The 20,991-nt window shown below is 47.8% G+C and overlaps 1 protein-coding gene across 1 annotated transcript in view; it reads right to left on the bottom strand.

The window, feature by feature from the left end:
• Positions 1 to 1,211: 1,211 nt before the first annotated feature.
• LOC147991471 (uncharacterized) overlaps positions 1,212 to 20,991 on the bottom strand; it is a 30,710-nt gene continuing 10,930 nt past the window's right edge. The window contains exons 3-4 of the mRNA XM_087538682.1: positions 5,423 to 5,495; positions 1,212 to 2,036 (exon numbers count right to left, since the gene is read on the bottom strand). Coding sequence (XP_087394808.1) covers positions 1,212 to 2,036; positions 5,423 to 5,495 — 898 coding nt within the window. The remainder of the gene's footprint in view (positions 2,037 to 5,422; positions 5,496 to 20,991) is intronic.

Below are 20,991 nucleotides of genomic sequence, written 5' to 3' on the forward strand. Positions count from 1 at the left end.
GGTTCTACGGGAGGTTAGGCGTGTGGGGGCGGGTGGGGGACCCGATCGCGGAGTTTTTTTTGGTTTTTCACGGCTAAGAGGGAGGTGGGAGGAAGTACCAAAGAAGTACCAAAAAAGACCGGGTGAGGTGGGACGAAAATAAAATCCGGAACGCGACCTACCAAGTGAGACATTAGGATTAGAGATATCAAAGGATTTTGACGTCACAATCTGGGTCACTATCAGGCACGGGGTTAAAATCACAAGTGAGGGTCATGCTGAAATCAAGGGATAGAGTTAACACGTAGGTCGAGTAGTGTAGCATTTTTCATGCCCTTGTCCTGTCTTCGCCCTTGTGTGTCAATACGTGCGTTCATGCTACTATCGAAGTCGGACTAAAATATGACCATGCCTTTTTACCAGACATAAAATTAAAACGAGTATTTCACCAATGTTTTTGGAAAGAGAGGGGTCCCCCCCTAGTCACAATGGTGACACTCACCGGCAAGCAAGCAGCGCATGCACAACGCAACCGTCTTAACCCCTTCACTCAATTCTTCATCATGTAGTTGAACTGCTTCCACCCCAGTTGCTGCACCTCGTCGTCCCTGAGGCGTTCAATGCCCAGCTAGAAGAAGGTGTTCTTTGAGGTGGCACCGGATGCAGCAGAACACTGGATATAGTAGGCATCGGCTAGCTCGGAGGCGTGCCCTGCATGCACCACCCAATCATGAGGTTACCACCCAATCATTAGTTAGTTTTGCCATGCACTGAAAAAGACCATATATCCATATTGGGAACAAAATCTCACTGCGACAATATCTCTAATAGTTCAGAAATACTACAAAACAACACAATAACACACATAGTAGCAGTAGCAAGCAACATACCCTGCACTCTTCCATCGAGTAAACATCCTCTCCCTGCTACCTCCACCCCCACCCAAATCTCAGTTCTCACTGCTCTCTGACGTAGCAAACACAACATGAAGCAAGCCTCTCTAGCCTCCCCCAATCTGAACAAATAGCAGCAGCATCTCCAACTAAATCAGAGGAAATAGGTAAGTGACTAATCATGCTAAAATATAAAAGATGACAGAAATTGCAACACATGATTGGACACTGAAAATTCTAGTGTTTATAAGTAGCTGACAGTTCTGAACAAGCACAAATTGCAAGCATACTGCATAAATGATTAGATAAGCAAACCATCAGGATTCAGGAAGCAAGAACTCACCGGTGGTCGGAGTCACAGGCGCACCGGCTCCTCCCTCGGACGGCCTCCGGCGTCACTGGAGCGGCAACCTCCGCGACATCGGTGTGCTTCTCCACCACCTTAGACGCAGCCTTCCCACGCTTGGGCGCGGTCGGCCGGGACCAGCCCCTCTCGGTCCTTCCGCCTGGGGCCTGGCCGCGGAGCGACTCCACGGAGGCCTTCGAGGAGCAGGACGCGTTGAGGTTCACCGCCGGCGCATCTTGCAGCTTCCTCGGCGGAGGCAATGGGGACGAGTTCCCCTTCCTAGCGCCGTCGTCGCCAACAGCAGTGGCGGCCCCCGCGTCCTTCTTCGCGCCCTGCAACTCATCCTCTTTGGCCGGGTCAGCGGCCGGAGGCTTCTCTGGCGCCTTCCACATCGGCTTGGGAGAAGGTTTCCACGCAGCCATCGGGGCCTTGTTGCCCCCCGGCATCAGCACCGGCCTTGCGTCCGCCTCCGACGCCGCGACGTTGAGGGACCTGACCCACCGACAGGAGGAAGGAAGAACGGGGCGGCGGCGCGTCCTCCTAGAGGAGGGAGGAGCAGGGGCGGTGGCACGTCGGGAGGAGGTCGGGAGTGTGTGGGAGGGGCGCGGATAGGCGGCATGGGCGAGCGGGTGCGAGGGAGGAGGTGGGGGCGGGGCGGCCGGGATCCAGGGAGGTTGGGGGTCGGGCGGCGCCGGGAGTGAGGGAGAAGGTGGGGGCAGGGCGACCACCGAATCGGGGGAGGAGATGTGGGGGGCGGGCGGCGCCAGGAGCTGGGGAGGAGGTCGGGGGCTGGCGGCGCCGGGCGGAGGCGAAGGGATCTGGAGGGCGGCAGCGAAGGGACGAAGGGGCGAACGAGGGCAGAGAGTCGGGCGACTGTTTCTCGCTCGAGGGTGCGGGAGTTTTGGTCAGCGATTTTTTTTTGTTGCTTAATCTTCGCCGGTTTGTTTTCGTTCGTGACAAATGGGTTCTACGGGAGGTTAGGCGCGTGGGGGCGGGTGGGGGACTCGATCGCGGAGTTTTCTTTGGTTTTTCGCGGCTAAGAGGGAGGTGGGAGGAAGTACCAAAGAAGTACCAAAAAAGACCGGGTGAGGTGGGACGAAAATAAAATTCGGAACGCGACCTACCAAGTGAGACATTAGGATTAGAGATATCAAAGGATTTCAACGTCACAATCTGGGTCACTATCAGGCACGGGGTTAAAATCACAAGTGAGGGTCATGCTGAAATCAAGGGATAGAGTTAACACGTAGGTCGAGTAGTGTAGCATTTTTCATGCCCTTGTCCTGTCTTCGCCCTTGTGTGTCAATACGTGCGTTCATGCTACTATCGAAGTTGGACTAAAATATGACCATGTCTTTTTACCAGACAACAACAGTTCACATCATTCACGCCTGCTAGCGTGGTCAGGCCAGATCAAAGCGAGTAGGCTCCCAACACGGGTGTCTACAAAACCAGGTTCTAAGTATTTTCTTCTGCGCGCGTACTTTATTCTTGAACTCATTGTAGTATCCACACCAATTAGCATGAGAAAATTTACATTGTGGCAGTTCTTTTCCCATATGATTTTGGGCTTTGTGCGCCCACTAGATATGAGAGCTATGGCCACTTTCACGCACATCGTTTCCACTAAACACTTTTAGCGAAAATACGGTTTCATGTTAATAACAAGTGATTTTTTGTGGAATGTTAATAACAAGTGATTAGAAGACTAATGATAATACATCAATCCATAGTCACCGGAAATAATGGTATGCATGGGGATAAAAGAAATATAAAAGTGCATATTTTATACTATGAAATCCTCTCTTTCCATAGTTGTATTTGGTCTGACAAAGTATGGTATTCTATGCGATTAACGCCCACAAATTTGATACAATGTTCACTTAAAAAAATGGTCGGAAATTTTTAGAAAACATTCACCTTTGCAATTAATTTTTTTAAATGTTCACCTTTTTAAAAATATGTTCACGTGTTAAAAAATGTTCTCATTTTCAATCTTTATTTTTTTCATGTTTTTATAAAATTTTCGCAAATTTTAAAAATATTCAGTTTTTAAATTCATTTTCAATCTTTAAAAAACTTTTCAAAAATGTTCATATTTTTTAATATATGTTCATGTGTTAAAAATGTTTGAATTTTAATTTTTTCAAAACCATTCATTTTTGAAAAAAATGTTCACAATTTTTTCTAAAAATGTTCATACTCTATGAAATATCATTTTCGATGTATTTTTTTGCAAATAAATAATGAAAAAAACTAAAAAAAGGGCACTACAGTAGCTAGGTCGCTACAGTATAACTAGTAGAATGCCCGTGCGTTGCTATGGGTTGTGCCATGAATATATTTTTACGGTTGTATATATAAACGTAATGCATGTCAAATTTTGCATGTATAAAAACAATATCCCGTAACAATTGAAAAGTAATTGAAATCCATTCAGTTTGCGATGTAAGTTCATAAGAAATCTAATAGAAAGTTGTATGTAGAGTGCAATAATCCAACTAATTATCTGTTACAAACTTAGATCTACTTGATGGGTTTAAGATATTTCCATACAATGTGAGGACTGTTGTCTTTAACTTTATTTGCTTGGTACAATGTGAGTCGCCCGTGCGTTGCTACGGGCTAGAATGTATATAAATGAATCAAACAAATGATTAAGGTCGTCTCCAAGGTCAAAACTCAATTCTCCCTCGTATGCCCGAGGGTGTTCGGATATCAAACGAACGCCCATGAGACTTCCCAAAATTCAACTATCTGAAACAGTCTGGGCCCCCCAAATCCCCAGCACAACAAAGTTCAAGTCCTAGAGTTGACACTGGTGCTCGCATTTTTCTGGATCTATTTCAGGCCTTTCATCGATGTGCGTTCAGAGGAGACGTTCCCGAGGACTATGAAGGAGTCGGTGACGACTTCGTCAATCTCAAGATAATGTGTCAGTTCATTCTCTCGAAGGTGCTCATAGGGGTATGGTGTACACGCGTGCATTCATATGGGTGAGTGTTTGTATGTATGTATGATCATCCGCGTTTGAAGTGTGTTAAAAAAAGATACGTCCCATTGCGGCATTGCCCATTGGAAGGTTGCGTTTAAGAAGGATCTTTATTTGGTTTCTTTTAGAGTTAATTACAGAACATCACATATACTCTCTTATCTTGTGGTTGACCACTTTTTGTAACTCTTCCTCCCTTTCTTTTTATATTACCATGTAAACCTCCTTCCATCTCATTGTATCTGTTAGTCTAGCCCAAACTCTGTACTCTTTTGTACATTTTTGCTAACTTATTAGTGGAAAATCTAAAGATCATAAGTTAGGTATATGTGAAGGAAAAAAATACATATTTACACTTATTTTCATAGATAGACCACCATGGATAAGCATCTCTGCAGCCCAATTTTTGCAATTGCATTCGGCCTTGATTCACAAAACACTTTGAAACCAAAAACACTCATAGCCAAGCGATTACCTTCACGTCCATCCTGGAGATTTGGGGTCAATCTGACTAATCAATATAAACAAACATCCCTCTTGGAACCTAGCTAGCCCGCTAATTCCAAACAAGCCAACCTTTCATGCACAACGGAACAAAACCACCAGCATTCCATGCACAAAGAAACGACAATTGCAGGTCCTACCAGGATCTAGGCAAGGAACAAAAGGCATAGAGGCACATTCCACTAAAAAAGCAAAGAGAATAATACTCCCTTTACCAGAAAAAAGACAAGAAACAAAAGGTCCTCATTGGCCAAACTGCATACCAATCATATCACCATTCAACAGTGGACCTAGCCCTAGAAACGAAGAGGAGTGGAAACGAGGAGGATAAAAAGGGTTGACCTGCAGATCCACGAAGGGAGACACACCAGGCTGCTACCAAACGATGCGCAGGCACATATCAACGAACGCACCGACCAGGGGATCGACCAAAAGCACAAGAATCCGGTAACAGCGGACCAATCAGCATGAAAACAAAGAAAAATCATTGATGAGCAGCAGCCAACGAGCAAGAAGAACAAGGGGCATACAATGAAATGACGCGAAGACCAACTCCAGGAACGAGTGGGGCTTCTTCTTCTTCCCCCGCGGCATCTTGTTCCTCTCCCCCACGACCTCCATGGCCTCCACCCCTTCCTCCCAGCTCTCACATGTTGGCGTACAAGCAAGAGGAGGCAAAGGAAGGGCGCTCACCACAGCTCCTCTCACCTGTCCCTGTGGTGGCACCCTCTGTTGCATTTTGCTGCCGCCGGCGGTGGCGTAGCCTTGTGACGGGAAGAGGCTGCGGGGTGTTCAGAGCTGTAAGTGGACCAGAGTACTTTTGGTAAATATATCATGCTTCATCTCCGAGAACAATAACCGAGACGTATGTCTTGTAGTACGGATCGTAGCCCTTCTTGACAGAGTTCATCTTCGAGGGATCTTCTTTAGGAGATGATGGAGAGCGAAATGCCTCCCCCTGTCTCCCTGCCTCATGAGGCGGACGACCCCGAGGTGTCGTCACAGAGGATTTCTCCTGATCTGCCGAGGCCGGAAGGTAACCCTTCGGCCACCCAAAGTCCGGAGTATTCGGCTCCTAAGGGGAGCAACATAAAGAGTCCGGGACTGTCCGGTGCACGACCGGACGCACTGATGCATCTTCTGGGGCAAGCGGCTATCTCAGAGGCGCATCGTACTTTAATGCGTACGGTGGTTGAAAGAATTTCATCAGCCAAAAGTGGGTTGCATGAAGCTTTTATGAGCCTGCTAAAAGGCTTTGAGGTACGGAAGTAATATATTTTTTGACGGTACCGCACACGCTAGGTGTGCCATATACAGATAGTAGCCCCTGAGACACTGGTTGCTGTCCAGAGGCGGCAAACAGAGGATCATAGTCCCAGGTAATGATCATGCTGCTCACATGTGCAGGCGGCTGAGGGTCTGGTGGCTGGCCGGACTGGTGAGTTTGCCGAACTGAGGCGGCAACTTGATACGGCAGATGCCGACATCGTTCTTGTGAACAAGCGGCTTGACGAGGCACATGGTATGTATTCTCCGGTGGTCAACAAATATTAAGAGGAGCATTATGCTAGTATCTATAACATGTTGTGACTGTAGATGGCACTACCACCATGGAGACCCTTCAGGCGGAGCTTGCCCGAGCCAAGGAACAAGCCAGGAGAAGTGATGTGTCCGCCCTAAAGGCGACCGAAGAGTTAAGAGCCGAACGGGCTGCTCATCGCCAGAGCGAAGATAAAATAGCCAAGATGGCTGTTGAGTTGAAGGATGCCACCGCCCGGTATGAGCTTCTTGAAAAGGAAAGCCAAGCGAGAACGGCGGACCTGAAGAAAGCCATGGTAGCAGCCAAGGAAACCCGCTCTAAAATCAGAGCGGCGAAGGAGGAGCTTCGTCAAGTCGGAGATATCATGGCTGGGAAGCCCTTTTTGTTGCGGACGAAGTTTGGAGATCCGAAGTATGCCCCTCTGGATCAATTATGGAGTGCTGCAGACGCGTACTTGGACTTGGCAACGAGTGTTGCTGATGCGACTGAGTTTTTCAAAGATAAAAAAGATCACGAAGTGGAAAAGTTGTTCTGGTCGCAGAAGTGCTCCAACGCATCCGCTGCTGTTAAATGAGCAAATGGCCGAGTGGGCTAAGCTCCATAGGTTGTTCGGGCTTGCCATGAGGTCTGTCGTGGATCATCTTTGGCTGGAAGGACCAAGACCGAATAGTTATTTTGGTTTAGTGCAACGATTCCTTGGTGCTGTGCTGCATATCGATGCTGTAAAGAGGTCGGTGTGCATAGAGGGTGCGTGGATGGCTCTTGCCCGTGTTAAGACATATTGGGCAGAGATGGATGCCACTGCTATTGCAACCCGGGGTCCGGCCGTAGGCCAAGTCTCGACTGAGCACCATTTTGAAGAAGTCCTAGAAGGCACTCGTTTAATAGAGGCCGAGTGCTCGAAGAGTATCATGTTTGAGTGACATGTATCCCAATTGTAAAAACAATGCTATTTGGATTATAAAGGCTGTGTTTATACTTCTGCCTGAAAGTATTATGATGTCTCCTGTGCGGCCGTTTATGTATGTATATAACCTGAAAGTTTGCAGTCGTCGGCTTCAGCCCCCACGCATATAATGCGAGGGTGTTCGGAAAAGCGTGTATACACACTTGATCCAATGTCTTGGTCCATTAAGGAGGTGTTAGCGCGGCGAACAAGGCAATCAGACTATATTGCTTTAACACTTTCACTTAGCCAAAGGAGTTTGATAGTGGGGCTACTATATAGCCCCTGGTACTTCCGCGCTTATCCGAATATGGTGCGCGTACATACATGACCGGGAAACCGGTCCTTCGTTAATGCGGAGGAATCACGAAGTTTCCGCTGAGTCCTCGAGTGGTTGACCAGTCTCGCGCTTTATCATGACATTCAGTTTTCGGCTTTCTCTACTGAGGTGCTCATCCAGATGAACCAGGGCACAATCGCAGTAGTTCTCCTGGTGCCACCTTAGCCGATAGAGCGAAACGTAAGGTAGCAAAACACGGGAGCCGGGCAAACCCAACTATTGACCAAAGACATGATTCGGAGCTGATGCATATAAGGCCAAACTCGCGACGCCGAACACTCCCTAAGGTATTCGGTCTTTACAACATATACTGGGCTAAGTAACGCCCTCGATAATAAGCCCTAAATTTCCAAGTACGTGCATTAGTCTGACATGACGAAATGCCAATAACGCCAGCATCCCTCTTGGTTATGTTGAGTATCCGGAGGGTGTGAAGCAACAAGAGACAGTAAAAAAGGTTTACGCAGGGTCTTAATCTAAAAAGAAACCTTTGAACGGGGCCCTGCTACACGTCTGCGCCTGTGTCTCCATTGTGCCGTATCCTGGAAGGGTGTAGCATGATGATCATCTGTAAGAGAGAAAAGCCCAGGTGAAAGTTTTTGTGCGAAAAATTGGTTATTCTTAATAAACCATTAAAATTCAATCTAAATAAGGTCAAGCCGAACTATAGTTCTTTTTACATGTGGGAAGCCCCTAGCACCACCTATGGGGGTATATCCATCGACCCAGTCTTAGGTTTATCTGAGTTGTTACAGCTAGTGGTGCGCTAGACTCGTCTAGCCGTGTCCGCGGTCTTGGCGACTGATCATTTATTCTGGTTGGAGAGGCCGCTCAGTGTTCGACTATTAAAGCCGCCACACATTCTTCTGCACGTAAGGAATGCTCTGTGTTTCCGCTAACTATGATGATGCCACGTGGACCTGGCATCTTAAGCTTACGATAAGCGTAATGCGGTATTGCATTAAAACGAGTGAAGGCCATTCTTCCGAGTAGTGCTTGATAGCCGCTTCAGAATGGAACGATGTCGAAGGTTAACTTTTCACTTTGGAAGTTGTCGGGAGAACCGAATACAACCTCTAGTACTAGAGAGCCCGTGCAGCGGGCCTCTGGGCCTGGTATTACTCCTTTAAAGGTAGTATTGCTTTGGCTGATTCTTGTCGGGTTTATCCCCATTTTGCGGGTTGTGTCCTGATATATCAGATTAAGACTACTGCCGCCGTCCATAAGGACTCGGGTGAGATGGTATTCGTCAATTATTGGGTCTAGTACCAAGGCAGCCGATCCTCCGTGCCGGATACTAGTCGGGTGATCCCTGCGATCAAAAGTGATCGGGCAGGCCGACCAGGGGTTGAACTTGGGGGTGATGGGCTCCACGGAGCATACGTCTCAGAGTGTGCGTTTGCTCCTCCTCTTCGTTACATGAATCATGTTCACTGTTTTGACCTCTGGTGGAATTTTTTCTGTCCCCTAGTGTTTTGCTGGCGAGGCTCATCCTCGTCTTCACTTGGTGTCTCCCTCCCCTTGTGTTCGGTGTTTAGCTTGCCGGCTGGCTTGAAGACCCAGCATTCTCTGTTGGTGTGATTTGCCGGTTTGTTGGAGGTGCCATGAATCTGACATAATCTGTCTAGAATCTTGTTTAGGCTGGACGGTCCATCTCTGCTGCCTTTGAATGTCTTTTTCCATTGATCGGGTCGAGAGCCCCTGAATCCAGCATTTACCGCCATGTTGTCTGGGCTGTCTTCATTGTTTCGACGCTTGCTTTTATTGCGTCGCGGTTTTCCATTGCCATCCCTGACTTCGGATGTGCCTGGGTCGCTGGTGCCGCTATGGGCCAGCCAACTATCTTCGCCCGCGCAAAAGCGGGTCATAAGGCTTGTTAGGGCTGCCATTATCCTTGGTTTTTCCTGGCCGAGGTGTCTGGCGAGCCATTCATCCCGGATACTGTGTTTGAAAGCCGCTAAGGCTTCAGCGTCCGGCCAGTCGACAATTTGATTCTTCTTAGTGAGGAATCTGTTCCAAAGCTTTCGGGCTGACTCTCCGGGCTGTTGAATTATATGACTTAAATCGTCTGCATCCGGAGGTCGGACATAGGTCCCTTGAAAATTAGCCCTAAAAGCATCCTCAAGCTCTTCCCAACTTCCAATTGAGTTTTCGGGGAGGCTCTTCAGCCAGTGCCGAGCTGGTCCTTTCAACTTGAGGGGCAAGTATTTGATGGCGTGGAGATCATCTCCGCGAGCCATGTGGATATGAAGGATAAAGTCCTCAATCCAGACCCCAGGGTCTGTCGTTTCGTCGTATGCCTCTATGTTCACGGGTTTGAATCCTTCTGGAAATTCGTGATCCAGAACCTCATCGGTGAAGCATAGGGGGTGCGCGACACCCCTATATTTGGATGTGTCATGGCATTCTGACGGTTGTAATGTTCGGTTCTGATTCTGTGCCGGAGCGCGCTTCCTAGATCCATAGATGGACCTGGTCAAACCGGCTTTTTGGTGCAAGTCCTCACGTAAATCGTGTGCTGACTTATGTGCGACATCGTTAGCCATCCTATCGCGGCCACGGGGTGGTCGATCTGGCTGATCGGCCATTTTATTTTTTGGCTGTATAGGCTCTAAAGCCTCGTCATCGAATTCAGGCAGCAGCTTGCGCTTTGGGTAGCTCTTTGTGTGCGGCTGCCACCGTACTTTTCTTCAGTGTCGAGCACTTTGTTCCATCTACTGTTGAGTGTATTTTGCATGGCCTTAAGCCTTTGCTTTTGCTTCTTCAGACTCCTCGTGGTGGCAATAAGACTTTTGTGGAGGTCCTCTTGCTCCAAGTACCTTTCCGGGATGATGTGTGCATCGTCGTTCGGACTGTTTTCCTCTCCGGAGACAGGTTGATGAGCTTTACCCTCGGTGTCGCCGTGATCAGACAGCGGCTCCGTACTATGTTCGCCGTCTGCTGGTTCATCCTGCTCTGTCGCTTGGTCCATGTGGTCTTCGTTTGCTTTGGAGTCGTCCGGGTTATTATTCTTTCTTGCGCTGTTATCGCTGTTTTTGCCGAGGCGGGATTTGGAGCGGCGCCTACGTCGTTGCTTTGGTTGCTTCTCGAGGGGATTATCCTCCGCTGCCTCCTTCCATTCCTCGTCATTGTTTTCTTTGGGTGTATCCACCATGTATATATCGTGTGATGAAGTGGCTGTCCAGCGCCCTGTGGGCGGTGGTTCCTGTTCCTCTCCTGCATCGTCGTCCATACCATCGATGTCTTCGGAGTCGAAATCAAGCATGTCGGTTAAGTCGTCGACACTGGCTATTAAGTGGGTGGTGGGTGGGGAACAAATTTCTTCGTAGTCCGCTTCCCACTCCAGTCGGACATAGTTCGGCCAAGGGCCTTTTGACAAGGAGAGAGACCTTATTGAATTTAGCACATCGCCCAAGGGCGAGTGCTGAAAGATATCCGCGGAGGAAAACTCCATGATCGGCACCCAATCAGATTCGATAGATACGGACGTAGGCGGTTCGGAGCCCGTGGCCGAGGACGAATCCAAGGATCCGGCAACACATGTCTTGTAGGAGGTGAGGTCAGTATTCGGCTCTGTCACCGCTGAGTGTGCGGCCTCCGTGGAGGGGTCCATCCACCCGTCCTTGGACGGCGCGATCTGCTCCGGATCAAGGGCCGGAGTTGCCACAGGTGTGATCTCCTGAACACTGTTCGGTGGCAGAGCTAAGTCATGCTCGTCGTGGCTATGTGGCGCACCTGACACAGGCTCGAATCCGTCGAAGATCAAGTCTCCGCGGATGTCGGCAGTATAGTTTAAGTTTCCAAACTTGACCTGACGGCAGGGGCATAGCTCTCGATCTGCTCCATATGACCAAGCGAGTTGGCCCGCAGTGCGAAGCCGCCGAATACGAAGATCTGTCCGGGGATAAAAACCTCACCCTGGATCGCATTGTTGCCGATGATCAAAGGAGCCATCAAGCCTTATGGTGACGACACAGTGGAACTCTCAATGAAAGCACCAATGTCGGTGTCAAAACCGGCGGATCTCGGGTAGGGGGTCCCGAACTGTGCGTCTAAGGTGGATGGTAACAGGGGGCGGGGGACACAATGTTTACCCAGGTTTGGGCCCTCTTGATGGAGGTAATACCCTACTTCCTGCTTGATTGATCTTGATGATATAAGTATTACAAGAGTTGATCTACCACGAGATCGTAGAGGCTAAACCCTAGAAGCTAGCCTATGATTATCATTGTTGTTGTCCTATGGACTAAACCCTCCGGTTTATATAGACACTGGAGGAGGCTAGGGTTACACAGAGTCAGTTACAAGGGAGGAGATCTACATATCCGAATTGCCAAGCTTGCCTTCCACGCAAAGGAGAGTCCCACCCGGACACGGGACGAAGTCTTCAATCTTGTATCTTCATAGTTCAACAGCCCGATCAAAGTATATAGTTCGGCAGTCCGAGGACCCCCTAATCCAGGACTCCCTCAGTCATACCTAAAAGTTATATTCCCAACATTAGGCCCCAGGTTGATTTGAACCTTGTTCTTGTCAATCTTCAACATTTAGACGAAATCCATCTTCCTTTGTCTGTAAAAGCTTTGTAACCCGCCATGACATCATCTTCCGAAAATATGAAAACCTTATATGACGTCATCTCCAACAGATCTTTATCCTTAAATGTCTTCCAAGAATCGAGGCGTCCATTTAGCTAGATAACCATTATTTGGGTCTTCCTCGATTTTCACGCCTGCCTGTTCGCTTATCCCTTATAAATAGGCACGACCAGGTCTTTCCTCATTCTTCCCTTTCTTCATCTTCTTCCTCTCGCAACTCTACTGCCGCTCGAGCTCCGCCGTCGTCGCAGAGCACCTCATCTTCCTCGACCTCGGCCGCTGCATCAACTTGAATCGATCCAGAGAACGGTGGCGACCCTCCGCAGAAGATCCGTGGCTGTAAGTGTTCACCTTCCTGCTCCTCAGATCCGCATTAGGGTTTCTAGGTTTCTGTGTATTCTTCATAGTTCATCACAGTTTCTTCGTAGTTCCACCTCCGTAGCCTCTTCTGATCCAAAAAGGAACACATAACTCGTGCGGTAGTTGTTTTGCGTCCATTTTTGATACTAGTAGATCCCTGTTTCCTGCACAGAGGCCTCATTATAACTCACGAACTTATCTGTACTAGATTTTTAGGTCTAGAATATTTTCTTTTCGGAACGGCCATTTGATCCAAAATAATAGTGACAGCTTGGTAAACTTGTTTGTGTCAACACTTAGCCAATTCTGTTTCTGGCATCCTTCGAATATCTTTAGTCACGGCGGCTTATCACGCTGACTCACTTTTCCTTTATATGTCATTAGCCCTTATTTTAAGATGCCATTATTTGTACCATCATCATTTAATGTCTAATTTCATCATTGAATTGAACCGACACATCACTTTCTTTTCAGTCTGTCCTTTCATCATGCCGTCCAAAGCGCCAACAGTCTGCAACTGGGTCCCTTCCACAGTTACTTAAGATACCTTGAAGGAATTTGTCACCATAGGATTTTTGCCAGAGAAAAACGTTATGTCTTATCGTGCTCCTGACCCGGACGAAGAACGACCTCAACCCAAAGACGGTGAAGTTATCATTTTCACTGATCACACGAACCGGGGCTTCTCACCACCCGGCTCAAAGTTCTTCCGAGACATTCTGCATTTTTTCAAGCTTCGCCCACAAGACATTGGACCCAACTCTATATCCAATATCTGCAATTTTCAAGTTCTTTGTGAGGTATATCTTCAAGAAGAACCGACCGTGGAACTTTTTAGAGAATACTTTTATCTAAAACGCTAGAACGAATGCATCAGCGGCCTTAGTTTGGAGCTTGGTGGAATCTCAATTCAGCGCCGATAGGGCGCCGTCTTTCCCTTAATAGTCTTACCGAGCCATCCCAAAGATTGGAATCAGACCTGGTTCTACTGCCAGGATACGTCACCAGCCAATGAAAACCACTGCCGGGTTACCGTGTGGAGCATCTGGATTCCAAGTTTGTGCTCCCTGGTAAGCTTACCGCTGCTGAATGCAAGAAGCTTATTCCATCTATTAAAAGGATTCAAGCTTTATTGGGGAATGGCTTAATTGGAGTTGACCTGATCTGTTGTTGGGTCGCATGGCGGGTCATCCCTCTAAGCCGCCGATCCAAGTTAATGTATGAGTATGGCAGAGGCCCAAATGACTCTCTGCGTTATAGCTCTGTTCAATTGACTGAAGAAGATGTTGTTGCAATGTCAACCATCCTTGTGAACGGCAAATATGAGGACTGCAGTAAGGTTGGGTTAAACCCCTTATGCAAACTTAACCCAACACCAGAGGTGAAAACCCCTGACCTCTTTCTCTTTTTGTGTTTTCCTCCGTAGTTTAAATACTTGCATGACCTTTTAACCTGTTTATTTGTTTACAAGCCAAATATGACTTCTGGAAGGCCAAGTATGACCATGAAGCTGCCAAGAAGGCTAGAACCACTGCTATAGCCGCCAGGAGAACGACCCAGAAGCCCAAGAAGAAGAAGACTGCATCTGACATGTTCCAGCTAGATGATGCTTCCGAGTCGGAGGTAGCCCTTGACTCCCTTGGCCAGTTTTTTAACTACCTTATTGACACTGACTATTGCTAGGATGACACGGGAGCCAGCCAGGCCGTGGAAGAAGAGGTAACTATTTCCTCTGACTCGGCCCCTTTGCCAAGACAGAAACTTCGACTGGTAACACGAAAAGTAAGGTTTTCGCACCCTTTGGCTTATCTGGACCCTCATTTTCTTTCGAAAAAGCAGCAACATGAGAGCCGCCGTCAGGCCCGGACTAATGACGACGATGAACCGCCTTCCGATTTACAACAAACTCCTCGAAAACGCCAGAACGAGGTTTCTTTCATCTCTGTCTTTTGCTTCCATTAATGGATCTATTCCCTTGCATCACTAACTTTATGTTACCTTTGTAGGAGGTTTCTCGCTCTTCTGGCGACTCATCACAAACTCAATTTCCGGCTTTCAAGACTGCCCCTGGGTAAGGACAATCATCTTTCTTCTGCATCTTTTTAAAAACTGCATTATTATACTAACTGTCTCATAAAATCTTTCTTAGTGGTCAAGCCAAATCCAAGAAGGCCAAGGTGATTAAGCCGACAGAAAACCCAAAAGTTCCCGCACCTGAGCCGGCCATGCCAACTTCTCCCTCTCAAACTGAAGCACCCGAAGACCCATCTGTTCATACTCAATTGGACCCTCCTAAGTTGTTAGCCGATGAGGCCACCCTTAATCCGACCATCACTGAACCATCTAGCTCAGCTAACCCGCCAACAACTTCTGATACTGACGTTTTGATTACCGGTAGCCGGTTTGTTGAACCGGGGACCCCCACTGTACTAGCCCGACATACTGCTAAGCAATAAGCTTTAGAGAAGCAGAAAGTGCGGTTTGATATCTCCCATTATGCTCACCTCAATGTCAATGATGTACTGTCCGGCTATCTCAGTCATGTGCACTCCAGTCATGACTCGGAAATCGAGATGGTCAAACAATTGCAGCTAAAATATGAGGTATGTTCTCCGATTTACTTATACTCTGCCAGCCCCCAAGTCTTCAGATGATGAACTTGAATGATCTGTAGACTTTATGATATAAGCTGATACTTTGCCTCTAGGTTTTTTGAAAGTCCAATAGAGTAGTGTAAACTTCACCTGTAGTCCCCAAGGGCCGGCTCAATTTATCATAAATGAACCGGTACTTAATTGCATAACTGTGTTTTACTAGTCCCAATAAGTATTGTGATCCGGCTCAATCTTGAAAAACTTTCTGAATATCATGCATTAGCCCCCAAGTACCAAGCGTTGTTACTTTGTAAAACCCTTGGGACTTGAAACATATAAAAGTCATAAAAAATTGCTTTGGCAGACATTAGCCCCCAAGTGTCAAGTGGTATTGCAGTGCAAAGTACTTGAGACTTGAACCCTTATAACTTTTAGTTTAAGTCTTGACACACCTGTGAATGTTTTGTAGAATGCCTTATCTGAGTTGGGCTCTCAATTGACGGATGCCAAGACCCAGTTGGCGGAGCAGGAGACAGAGATAAAGACCACTGACTCTAAACTCCAATTGAGCCTCTCTGAATCTGAGAAATTGAAGACCAGCTTAGCTGCAAAAAAGAAATCCTGGGCCGAAGAAAAGAAGCTGCTGATACAACGCGCTGAGACAGCTGAGGCGGCTCTTGAGGGGGCTACTACAAAGCTCACCGGTTTAAAAAACCGTGTGTCTCAAATGGTCTCCGCCATCTTTGGTGAGTTATTTGCATAAGTCCCTTATACTATATTTTTACCAAGAATGTAAACCGCCTGCTTAACCTTTGTTAAAATGCTTATAGGTCCACGGAGTAACAACCTGAGCCAGGACAGTGTGACAAAGCTGAAGACGGTTTATACCTTGGTGGAACAACTTTATACGGGGGCTCAACGGGCGCTTGCTGCTATCTCTCCTGCCAACCAAGGACCCAACCGCCTAAGTGATGTTTTGAAGAAGTTATCGATCTTACCCGCCAGGTTTCAAGAGGTCAAACAATCCTGTGCCAGTGCCGGAGCCCTGACTGCCCTGAGCTGCTCCAAAGCCTGGTGTAACGCCCCGAGACCATTGCGCCAGGTGTCGTCCAGTTATTCGCTGTTGTTGCCTTGTCATTTGCTTGCGTGTTGCATCTTGCCATGTCATCATCCGCATTGCATCTGCATGTTTTCAAAACTTGCATCCGTCCGGGTTTCCCCAGTTCCGTCCGTTGTCCGTTCTGAGCCCAGACACACTTGCACGCGCCCGCGGCACGTCCGAATTATTATTTTATAAGTGGCTGGAAAATTTTCTTGGATTGGGTTGAAAGTTGGCGTGTGGTCTTATTATAGTGTAGATAGATCGCCTGTCAAGTTTCATCGCGTTCGGAGTTCGTTTGATAGCCCAACCATTAAGCTATAGCGGCATTATAGCCGGGCACACGTCGGACATTTTCGGTCTCCGGAAACAATCGCCAGGCCTCTCTCTCTTCTCTTCTCTCAGCTCGAGCCCTTCTGCACAGACCACAAGTTCCAACCGACCCCTCATGTGCGCGTCCGAAACTTCCCCGGACCTGACCCGGACTGTCGCCACCGTTGTGTCCGGATCATCCCCAAACATCTACAAAACGTCTCTGTTTTCTTATTTGGACTTCCTAGCTATTTTATTCGCGTTCGTCCGATTGCGATCGGAGGGACGATATACCCCTAGGTTAAACCCACCTACTATATATAGCTAGTCTAACCCTAGACCAAATCCCAAATTTCTAGGGATCCATCCCACCGCCGCCACTCTCTTCCTCGGGATCCATCCTGAGCCAACCACCTCTCCACCTGCTCGATCCAATCCATCAATCCTGCCAATTTTCCCCTTCCAACCACCTGCCCGAGCCCCTCCTGTTTGCTCTCACCTCCTGGCGCCGTCGCTGCCGATGCTCCCAGCCACCTGGACCGCGCCCCATCTTCCCCGTTGGCTAGGACCGGCCTCGACCCTCTCTCTCTCTCTCTTCGTTCTCCTCCTCCCAGCGTTCCTCTCTCTCAGTCTAAAGCTCTCTCTTGAAACAGGGGACGTGCGCCGCCTCCTCCAGCTCCGTCGGTCGTGCCACCCCGCCGGAGAACGCCGCCACGCGTTCGGATCCACTTGTCTCCACCGCCTCCCCAAGTTCCGTTGTTGCCGATCGAGCATCGTCCCGCCTCCGTGTGCTTCCTCGCGCTGGACCTCGCTCCCCTGCCGTCCGTCGCGCCATGGCCCGGTTCTGCTGCGAGCTCTGCTACTGTCGAACCCGGATGAGCACGCCGCCCCACGCCCGTAGGACCTCACCGCCGGTCAGATCGGCCCCAACCTCGCCGGATCCACGCCCGCCAGCCTCCTCCGCAAGTTCTAGGCCGCTGCTGCTCTGCTCTGTTACTTCGCGAGTAGAGGAGCGCGCCTCTGCTCCTCCTGCATTGCTCCAGCCGGCCTCGTCTCGATTCCAGGCCCAGCGCCCCGGCCTGCCTCTCCTCTCCGTTGTGGGCCTCGGCCCAGGGTGGGCAGCCCCCCCAGTGCCCCTCTGATATTTTTTCCGCCGATTGGGCCAACCAGTTTCAGCCCATTGTGTTTTTTTCCTGTTGCTGCAATTTAGCTATTATCCATAAAACTGCTGTTTTACAGAAAAGTCCCTAGACAACATGCATATAATAACTCACAAACCGTGCATCGGATTAAAACAAACTTAATATGGAAGTTGCTTAGAATTTTGTCTAGTTTCATAATATGCCACTTTCATCCATGTTCAAAATGTTTAAAATGCTGTTTGTTTAAACTTGCTTAAATAACTTGCTAAAATGCTTTATTTCATAACTAAATAATCGTAACTCGGATTTTAATAAACTTTATATGTAAATGGGGTGGAAAAATGCCTAGATTATCATGATGGCTTTACTTTGCATGTTTAACAACTCTAAAATTTGGTTTAGGGCAGAACAGTACGAAACCTAAAATATGCACATGAGGAGTTTCCGGACTTGTTGTTTATTGTTCCGGCCTCATTTAAACTTGCCTAGATAGATAGTTTCATTATGCTTCACCTCTTGCCATGCTAACAACATTTAATATTGTTGAGTACATAAACAAGATCGAACTAAATAAGCCATGTGGTGTTTCGTCAATATGCAACGGAGTTGCATATTGAGCTCCACTTAATTTGTAGGATTGTTTGTGCACTTTGCCGTGCCATGCCTCATTAAACTGGACATGAATCATACTTGTTTGCGCATCGTGCCATGCTTATGTGATGATTGTTCACTGTGTTGTTTGCTTTCTTTCTGGTGTACTTCTTCTCGGTAATCCGGTAACGTCGCGTTTGTGAGGATTCGTCCGACTTCGTCCGTTTGTCTTCTTCATGGACTCGTTCTTCTTCCTTGCGGGATCTCAGGCAAGATGAGCATACCCTCGAAATCACTTCTATCTTTGCTTGCTAGTTGCTTGCTCTATTGCTATGCCTATGCTGCGATACCTACCACTTGCTTATCATGCCTCCCATATTGCTAAGCCAAGCCTCTAACCCACCTTGTCCTAGCAAACCGTTGTTTGGCTATGTTACCGCTTTGCTCAGCCCCTCTTATAGCGTTGCTAGTTGCAGGTGAAGATTGGAGTTTGTTCCGTGTTGGAACATGGATATTTTGTTGGGACATCACACTATCTCTTATTTTATTAATGCATCTATATACTTGGTAAAGAGTGGAAGGCTCGGCCTTATGCCTGGTGTTTTGTTCCACTCTTGCCGCCCTAGTTTCTGTCATACCGGTGTTATGTTCCTTGATTTTGCGTTCCTTACACGGTTGGGTTATAATGGGAACCCCTTGACAGTTCGCCTTGAATAAAACTCCTCCAGCAAGGCCCAACCTTGGTTTTACCATTTGCCACCTAGCCTTTTCCCTTGGGAGTCGCGCATCCCGAGGGTCATCTTTATTTTAACCCCCCGGGCCAGTGCTTGTCTAAGTGTTGGTCCGAAACAGAGCCACTTGCGGCGCCACCTCGGGGAAACTTGAGGGCTGGTTTTAGCTGTACGTAGTGTTCATCCGGTGTTGCCCTGAGAACGAGATATGTGTAGCTCCTATCGGGATGTCGGCGCATCGGGCGGTCTTGCTGGACTTGTTTTACCATTGTCGAAATGTCTTGTAACCGGGATTCCGAGCCTGATCAGGTCTTCTTGGGAGAAGGAATATCCTTCGTTGACCGTGAGAGCTTGTGATGGGCTAAGTTGGGACACCCCTGCAGGGATTTGAACTTTCGAAAGCCGTGCCCGCTGTTATGAGCAGATGGGAATTTGTTAATGTCCGGTTTTACAAAACTTGACACTTAACTTAATTAAAATGCATCAACCACGTGTGTAACCGTGATGGTCTCTTCTCGGCAGAGTTCGGGAAGTGAACACGGTGTTGGAGTTATGCTTGACGTAGGTTGTTCTAGGATCACTTCTTGATCATAGTTTCTCGAACGTGCTTTGCCTTCTCTTCTCGCTCTCATTTGCGTATGTTAGCCACCAAATATGCTAGTCGCTTGCTGCAGCTCCACCTCATACCTTTTACCCTACCTATAAGCTTAAATAGTCTTGATCGCAAGGGTGTGAGATTGCTAAGTCCCCGTGACTCACAGATACTTCCAAAACCAGTTTGCAGGTGCCGTTGAACCGTGCAGATGACGCAACCAAGCTCAAGGAGGAGCTCGATGAAGATCTCGTTCTTTGTATTGTTCCGTTTCCAGTTGATCAGTAGTGGAGCCCAGTTGGGACGATCGGGGATCTGTGTAGCTTTTGGGGTAGCCTTATTTTATTTTGGTTCCGTAGTCGGACCTTGATTGTATCTGGATGATGAAATGCTTTATTCATGTATTGTGTGAAGTGGCGATTGTAAGCCAACTATGTATCTCTTACCCTTATGTATTACATGGGTTGTGTGAAGATTACCTCACTTGCGACATTGCTTTCAATGCGGTTATGCCTCAAGTCGTGCTTCGACACGTGGGAGATATAGCCGCATCGAGGGCGTTACACCTGGGTGCCGGATTTAGACCCGGTTGACGTGGCTAAGGGGTACCCTACCGTGAAGGAAGACGGGACTCCATTTGAGCAAGATGACTTTATTGCCTGTGTGAGGGGAGTTCGTCCTCAAGCTACCATTCTTGGAGAGGAGACCAGCATCAACAAATATCAGCCGGGTTTTGATATGGAGAATAAGAAGATGGCGACTCCCTCTTACAAGGTGACAGATCTTATCCCGTCGGTTCGCCAACACACTTTTGCCCCGGAAGTTGACCTAGTCAGCCTGATTGACGATGAAGCAGAGTTCATTTCTCTGAACGGCTTTGACTGGTCCAATCCCAGCTTCCAACCAATAGAGGGAGGTGAATCGGCGAGGGGAGAGTCAGAACCATCTTTTGGGCTCTCAAAGCCTTGTAATAGATTAGTTTGAAAACTGCATGTTTTGCCTATGCCATTGTGCATAAAATGTTGCATATGACTCTTTGCCAATGATGTCAATATATATATGCAACACATCCGTGATTACATCTGCAATATTTTAACTCTGTTCCTGTAAAAAATGAAAGAGCTGGCCTGGCGGTTTAGCACCGAACGGGTCAAAACACCCGGTATATGACTTATGAAATTATCATAGTGGAAAAGACAGAACCAGATGTAAGATAAACAAGGCTGAAAAAAACCTTTAATTAACGAAAAAAACACAGAGAAACCTGTTCCTGAATGACAGTCATACATGTGTTCTTTGAATCTGGACTGCCGGTTTACATGACCCGGATGATGAGGTTGATAACCCAATCTTTTGTAGAAGTCAATACTTCCATGTCTTGATGACTGTTATGCCTTGGCAACTCATTGTAAAATAACCAAGCCGGTTTAAT

The sequence above is a fragment of the Triticum urartu genome, chromosome 1A (genome assembly GCF_056163025.1).
Source record: "Triticum urartu cultivar PI428250 chromosome 1A, HENAU_Tu73, whole genome shotgun sequence".
Classification (NCBI taxonomy): domain Eukaryota; kingdom Viridiplantae; phylum Streptophyta; class Magnoliopsida; order Poales; family Poaceae; genus Triticum; species Triticum urartu.